Source organism: Bactrocera latifrons, unplaced genomic scaffold (genome assembly GCF_001853355.1).
Source record: "Bactrocera latifrons isolate USDA-ARS-PBARC rearing strain unplaced genomic scaffold, ASM185335v1 scaffold_155, whole genome shotgun sequence".
Lineage (NCBI taxonomy): Eukaryota > Metazoa > Arthropoda > Insecta > Diptera > Tephritidae > Bactrocera > Bactrocera latifrons.
This window is the reverse complement of record NW_017535019.1, coordinates 288,596-296,596: the sequence shown is the minus strand read 5'-3', so window position 1 is coordinate 296,596 and position 8,001 is coordinate 288,596. Positions and strand designations below refer to the sequence as shown.

Below are 8,001 nucleotides of genomic sequence, written 5' to 3'. Positions count from 1 at the left end.
CAAGGAAAATAGTTTCCATTCATTAATACCAAGTGATGAATTTTTATCTGGACTGATAGAAAAAAACGAAATATTCCCCACACAATTGTTATAAGATATCCAAATGGAAAACCTTTAATGCTTGCAATGCATAACTTTTATCTATTTATTTTTTTCTGTTTTTTTTTTGTTTTTTTTTTGTTTTTCTTCTTATTGTTGAACAGTTTCGATATCATATTTATAAACCCATGTCTCCTAACTCGTACTGATACATTTTCTTACAACTTTCCTTGCTTTGCGTGACAGTTCACACTAAAACAAATGCCACAATGAAAGCGTTGCTTTCAATGTAACTCTAATAAAAAGATTAGAGTTGCCTAACATTTTCCCTGGCTTCGTGTCGAAAACATTTTATGTGAACGTAATCATAAAAAAGTGTACATTGAACTTTTCTGTCAAAACAAATGTCTGACGCAAAGCGAAGCAGAGTCCTCTATGAATTTACCATAAGTTCTTGCTGTCTACTCTCATTGCATAGACAATGTTGCAGATAGCTTATTCAATTATTCACAGGCAAATTTACAGCATAGCCATAAGTAAGTTACTCTCAGATGTAAATTATTTTATTATCAGCGAAAGACTCAAGGTTTACTAAAGCAGTTTAGAAAGTCGRTAAGTTTACGTCATATACAAAAGAATAATATATTATAATAAACATRTATGTACATATATGTAATAATATTAGATAAAAGTTATGTGCCACTTAGACAACTAAAATATTTAGATATATTTGCACTGCTTTCTTTTTGTTGCGGGAGTAAACAACATAATTAAATCATGTTAAGTATTATTGTATTAGCTTATCACTATGCTTGAGTTTATCAAATTAGTTCTGCTATTATTTCTAAATAAATTATTGAATGTATTAGCGATATGCAAGTATTGAAGTATTTGAGCAAATAAAATCGAATTCTTGTTAATTTTATAGATCTAAGTCTTCTTCTTAATGGGTGTAGACACCGCTTACGCGATTATAGCCGCGTTAACAACAGCGCGCCAGTCGTTTCTTCTTTTCGCTACGTGGCGGCAATTGGATATTCCAAGCGTAGCCRGGTCCTTYTCCACCTGGTCTAGATCTAAGTACTCGTATAAAAAATGTTGCCAAATGATTTTAAAGTAAATATCATAAAATTTTTGAACCACTCTCACCATTAATGATAATCAATATACTAAGTTTGAAGACAAAAAATAAAGAAAGCGTATTCAACTTTACGAAAGAAGTCTGATTTGCTTGATATAAAATAACACTTGTCACTGAGTAATCGATGCAATAAATTTTTTCAATATTAACTTTACAATTTGTTGAGTCATACAACAATTATAACTGTATATTCCAAGAAATAAGCCATAATTAGTCAAATTGACAGCAGCCTATAAAATAATATTTATTTCTGCAAGAACCACATGTTATTTAGATAGTATTTTGTCGTGTTGGTCTAACAGTTGCTTGTAATAAATAAAACTATTTATAATGGGTGATCCAAGTAGAGGTACTTTTTTCAATAATATTTTTTAACACATCACTCGTGATGCGTGCCAACCTGTCACGTTATTTTTGTTCAGTATTTTCCGGCATTTTTCCATGGAAAGATTTACGTCTGAACAATATTCATAAATTTTTGGAATTTATTACGAGTATTCACGTTCTCTAAAGAATGTGCCTCGCGCTCAACTTATGGTCAACATAATCTGTACTGAGCGTACTATTCGCAAGACCGTCACCCATCTTGAGACTCAGGATGATCCTTGAAGCCGATGTGGATTGATTTGCTTATCAAACGACAAAGAATGTAAATAGCAAGTGATTATGATCTCAAAACGGTGAACCAACTCAAACTACTTCGGAAGCCGATAATCAACAGTAAGAGGTTATACTGTCTGATTGGTTCTATTTCAAAGGCATCGCTTATATTGACCTCTATTCACTTAGATAAGCATTCCATATGTGAGAGATTTCTCTCACAGTTTTTTAACGYCGAAAATGAGAAACTTAAGGTGGAATAGCTGCTTTAGTTCAAAATCTGCTTTACGTGTATGGTTTTAACAGGAATATTTGAAATGTGGGCAGAAATAATTACAATMTGATTCATTGTTCAGTTTCTCTAACAATATTATACGAAGCATTTATCTTTTAAAATGTTAATAGGTGGAGGTATATTTAAAAGGCTTAAACGTATAATCTGCGGAGGAAGACCTAATTTGCAAACCCGTTGGTAATGYCATTCGTCAAAAAATAAAAATTTGTTTTAAATGGTTTCTACCTAATATAAATAAATGAGTTTTAGTAACGTAACAAATCAAGGAGAATATATAGATTTTAGAACCGTTGTCTAACTTAAAAACCAAAATTAAGCTTAGTGTTTTGTGGAATATTAATACTCATACTTCACTGATGTAAACATAAACAAAACGTTCTCTTTCTGAAGAGGAATGCTTTTGCACGATTTCAATATCTTTGAATTGTTTTAAAAAAATTTTTCATTTAAACTGCTTCGAAACAGGTCAGGAATCTTMACCCGAAATTTTAAAACAAATAGTTGATCCAATTTAGAACTTTGGCAACAAAAAAAAAGATTTAATATTGTATTTTTGTAGGGATAAATAATGGTCATACATTGCTATAGATTCCATAAATGCCAATGGAAAAAATAACGAATTTTACCGAAAATTAGAATTACAGTTGAACTTTCCTAACTCGCATCAAGATAATCCATTAAAAAAGCTTGTAGTTATGGGAGGAAATTTATATTCAATCTGACTTCTATTGCTAATTCAAGAGTTCGAGTATTGGAGAACTTCGAGTTACAGAAATTTGAGTTATGGAAGTTTAACTGTATTATATTCTTTTGGGGATTGTGAATAGATGCCTATGTTTAGAAATACATTCAGTGAAATCTCCCATAAACACAGTTTGAGTTRTCGTAATAGAYTGTACTTAATAAATATCAACAAATTGTGGGGCCGGTCATTACGTTAATGGAAATGACCGCTTAATAGGGCGTACATTTAACGCAGCTTTCACTATATTTCTTATTTTTGAACTGTTTTGACTATCCTATCTTCTAAGTTACTTCAAACTAAACACTGTGTGCTAAAATTTGCAAAAATCGGTTCAACAGTTTAGGAGCGCATCGCGGACAAACCACGTGACCCATAATTTTTATATTAATATATAAAGATATTCTCTTCAACATTTTTCGCTCTTACTAAAATGTCTATATTCCTTGCAAACACCGCCCAGAGACACACAAATATATTATGCTTTTTCTATACACTTACATGTTGTGCGCTGCATTCAAAGAACTCCATATCACCCACAGTTTGTGCACAATCACAGAGATTCGTACACAACTCGGTCACCTGCTCCATCATATCCTCACGCGTTGAACATTCCGCGCTCACAAATTCCACGCGCTTCCGACTACCCAACATTTGGCATGCACGATATGCCGACGCATAGGTGTTGCTCCCATTTCGACTCTCCTGCAAAAATGTCTCAAAGCAATCATTTTCAACGYGCGTCAACAACAGAGCGACATCGCCAACAACAATATCATTCGCTGGCATACCGGCGCCACCACCAACCACATTCTCCGATAATACCGCAAGTGCCTGCACCCGATTGCAACAGCTGTTGGCGAACCACAGTAAAAGCAGCAACAGCGACGGCGACAGCGACAGCGGCTCTAACTGTTTTAACGATGACACTCGCTGAGCCATTGTTGATGGTTTAGACATTTACACTCAGACAACGGTACATATGTAAGGCGACACGGTGGAGCACGTAGATAACAAGTAAGCGATTGCAAATGTGTAATTGATGGCAAATTGTGCTTGTTGTTGTGCACTGCGGTGTTGTTGGTTTGCTTTGCTGCAATCATGAAGTGCACACACCGACCATCTGACAGTACCGTGTGTTTATGCGTAGACAGACAATTTGGTTTATTTCACTCAGCTCGCAATCAGTTGGGCCGTACAGTTGACAGGCGTTGGAAATAGACAGGCGTACCGTTAGACAGCCAGACAATAATTGCGGTGTACGTTACATGAGCTAGGCAATGTGTCCACTAATTGTTGTGGCGCTGGCTTTCGCTCGGCAGTACTCAATCAGGTAGACATGTGAGTGTCGGCATGTGCGTTGGGCAAAAGTTTTCGGCGGCCTTATCATAAATTGAAAGCGTTGGAGATCAGTTAGGGTTGATTGTAATTCTATAAAATATCAATTAACCGCAACAGAAATTCAATTACAGCTAAACGCAGCATATTAAAGTGCTGATTAGGGACGTCAGAATTCGACGGGAGCTGAAAATGATATTATAGTTATGGAAATATTATAGTATATAATAAGTATTTTTGCTGAAAACATAAAAATGAAGTATGTTTTTTTAATAAAAAAAATACGCGCAAACTTTAATTTTAAAAGAATTAAAGTTTGCGCGTACTTGTCCCAACCACTGTACTTTGAAATTGATCACCAAACGTGTTTGTTTACACATCAACTGCACAATTATTTATCAAAAAATTATAACAAAATATAGCTTCTTTTGTAAAAAAGAAAAAAAAAAACAAAAAAAAACATTTAGAAGGCAGGAATTTATCTTCAGCGCAGGCAATAATTTTGGTATATCAAGCTTTGAAGCTACAAAACAGGGCGGTCCGAAAGTTAGAAACTGAAAATACTCAACAGAGATGGTTTTATGGAGAATATTTTCTATTTTTACACGATTTTTTTTTCAAGCGGAGGACTTGAACAGCCCGAATGGCTTCGTGATAACTGATTTATATTTTTAACCTCTTAATAGGTAACATGAGTTTAAGGATTACAAAAAATCGAATTTCTTGTTGCCTTATTAAACACTACAACACCTCTACAATATTGTCCTAAATTTACAGGTTGTTTCAAGTAATTGTTTCGAAGATACGGACTCGAAAACTTGTGCGCTCGAGGCTAGCCAGGTTAAGTGCGCCGTCTTTAAACGCTTTTTTCTCGAAACTGTGTTTTTGAAATGGGTTGGCAAGATTTCCACTCAACCACTCAACCGCTTTTCATTTTTGACTCTTAAAGACTTGTACGAAGTATTTTTTTTTTTCGATTACAACTATTTGAAAAAAAAAATTTGTGATATTTTCACTGAGATTTTTTATTTTTATTTTTTTTTTTTTTTTTTTTTTTTTTTTTTTTTTTTTTGTAAAAATCCTACTTTTAAGTTTTTTTTCTTCGTCAAAGTACTAAATTAAGGTTTGAACTAAAACACATATTTTTCACTTTAAAAGATCCTGTAAAGAGTTGTGCTACCAACGAGATCGCATCTTTTTTCGGAGAGGTCACCGGAAATGACGTCGCATTGGACGAGTTTAAAATAATTTTAATAATTTTTTTCCCAAAATTTCAGAATATCTTTGTTAATAGTGTAAAATATAGATAATAAAATGTTTAATTTTTTATATTAGAAAAAAATTATTGAAAAAAAAACTCCTTAAAGCAACGCTATAATCTCCGAAGGAATTGTTTTGATCAGGTCACTGAAGCACATAGCTGCCACACAAAGACACACCACTTAAATTCAAGTACTTTGATAGAACACTTTTTGATTTGTGAAAGGTCGAGCAAAGATCATACCTGGTATTCCTCTTGATCATATCTTGCTTATAAACAGATTAAATCATTAATGAATTTTGCTCGTAACAACCTATATCATAGACTCAATAAGCCAAACAGCATCGAAAAAAGCGTTCGCTAAATCACTGAATATGTGCGCCAAATAAACTGGTTAGAATGTTAAAGAACAGTGAAAGCCTTCATGGATTCGACTACGAAACTTCGTAACTCTGTCATTGACAAAACAAGTTTTATATTCCAAATTCTTAGATTGCCAAATAAATATTTAAAAAAACTATTTTTAAAGGGAAAAAAAATGTATTTCTATGCATATTTTAAACTTCCAAAAAACACAAAGTGTTATAATTTATAAAATCTACTTAATTTATAATAAYTGAGCTATAACTYCATGYTCASTTTCCACTCCAGTAAAGAAGAAGATTTGATTTGTAATGACTTCCTTCTGCTTATGACATGAGTGCTCGCTATAGTTTGCCGTTCTTAGAAAATAGGCTACAATTGCTTTATACAAGTATATGCACAATCGTACGCAAACAATTTTATAGTATTTTTAGGAACCCATTATCTACCATTTTGTCTTCAAGAGTAGAAATAATACTATTCAACTTTATTTATTATTATTTCCTATATTAAGAAACAACAACACCAACGTGTTATTTTCTAATTAAATTTCCGTGAATGAAGCCCATAAATACTGATATCACATGTTATATAGTTATATGTATTAGGGTGAATCAAAAAAATCTAATTTAAAGGTAAAAATAATTAAAAAATTTAATATGTCGGATTCTTGTGGAAAGGAAACTTTCCAAAAAAATATACATCTGAGATAAGCTTTTTTCTGTATATAAGTTTATTTAACCCATACTTTCGATATATTAAATTTTTTTTTTTTTGACGTACCCTAATACACATGCCTACATACTTAACAAAATCAAAACTTTGTTTCAATTTGACATCCAAAAGCTTCTTCATTACTTGGAAAAAAAATAATAATACTACTTGTACCAGCTACCTGTAGGAACATGATCGGAATACTAACTGGTTATGCCCGCCAAATGGGGCTGACAGATCGAGAAGACGGTACGAAATGTCTAGAGCAAGGCAGGGAAACAATGGAGCATCTCTCATGCACTAYCAGTAACAATCTGTAAGGCCTACGCTATCATACCATAATACAACTTAACTCAATCCATTTTCACCCACACGAAACTTACAAGTATTGCACTAAGGCTAAATAAAGACCAAATTTTAACACCTAAGTTAGAGCTTTAGTATCACATCTTCTCCTAGTATAAGTTATAGTTTTAATATTCACTTGCGGCTGTTTTTTTTTTTTTTTTTTTTTGTAGCTTCAAACAGCTTATGAGTACTGAATTTGAAATTATCAACAAAGATGACACTACAGAATTAATTTTTTCTAAATGAAAGTGAAAATTTAAATGGTAACACTTTACTTGCTTTAAAATGTTTTTTGTATAATTACCGCTTTATTTTTGTGATTAAAACTGAAAGTGCTGAAGGAAAATCAATTTCTAAGACAAACAATACCAGCGTTTAAGAATTAGTTAAAAGTCAACTGCTCTGCCATAAGCAATTATGTCACCACGAAGAAGAGAGCATATTCACACATGTTGTTATTTATTTAATTCACCTTTTTRTTATCATTTCAACACTGATAAGAGAGTTAACGCTTATAAACASACGTTTATTGATAAGTGAGTGTATGTATATAAGTAGATATGAAAACAAATATAAACGCTAGGAAGTGCGTTACTGATAAGCGTCACTGGAAAGCTAATTACTCACTCAGCAGATAGATTTTTGAGCAACTTTCCTAAAAGCAGTTGGATGAGCGCATTCTAATAGCTTTAGCGACATCTTTTATTTGCCATTTGACTTATTTTTGGTTTTAGACTTAGCTGGATATCAATTTTTGTCTTTCTTATTGCGAGTTCAAGGTATATCTAATTTAGTTAAATACAGATTTTAGTTCCTGAATTTCTACTATTTTTTTTTTTTTTTAATTCCTAACTGAGGAAATTTGAAACTTAGCTAAGCGTTAACTAATCTAACATGAATATCGAGGAAGTGACGAAAATTCAAAATCAGTCAAAMCCAAACACTGCATACCTGTTATTGATCGAACTCTACTCGAACTGAGACCGAGCCTTAATTACAGTTTCCGCAAGATCTCCATTGAATTRGACACATGTAAATAATAAAACCGTAAGCAATCACTTTTTCTGACTCAGTCAACTACTGAAGCTTTCGGTGAAGCTAATGTTTAAAGTTTTGAGGTAGAAGAACTACTGAAGTAGTCAGTTATTTTTTAGACTTTG

The 8,001-nt window shown here is 32.8% G+C and overlaps 1 protein-coding gene across 1 annotated transcript; it reads right to left on the bottom strand.

The window, feature by feature from the left end:
- Window positions 1-3,306: 3,306 nt before the first annotated feature.
- On the bottom strand, window positions 3,307-7,224 carry LOC108966084. The gene is made up of 2 exons (XM_018928821.1): window positions 7,146-7,224; window positions 3,307-4,341 (listed from the first exon to the last, which is right to left on the bottom strand). Exon 2 carries the CDS (start codon window positions 3,775-3,777, stop codon window positions 3,307-3,309), a length of 471 nt encoding a protein of 156 aa, XP_018784366.1. The 5' UTR covers window positions 3,778-4,341; window positions 7,146-7,224.
- Between the last annotated feature and the right edge of the window lie 777 nt (window positions 7,225-8,001).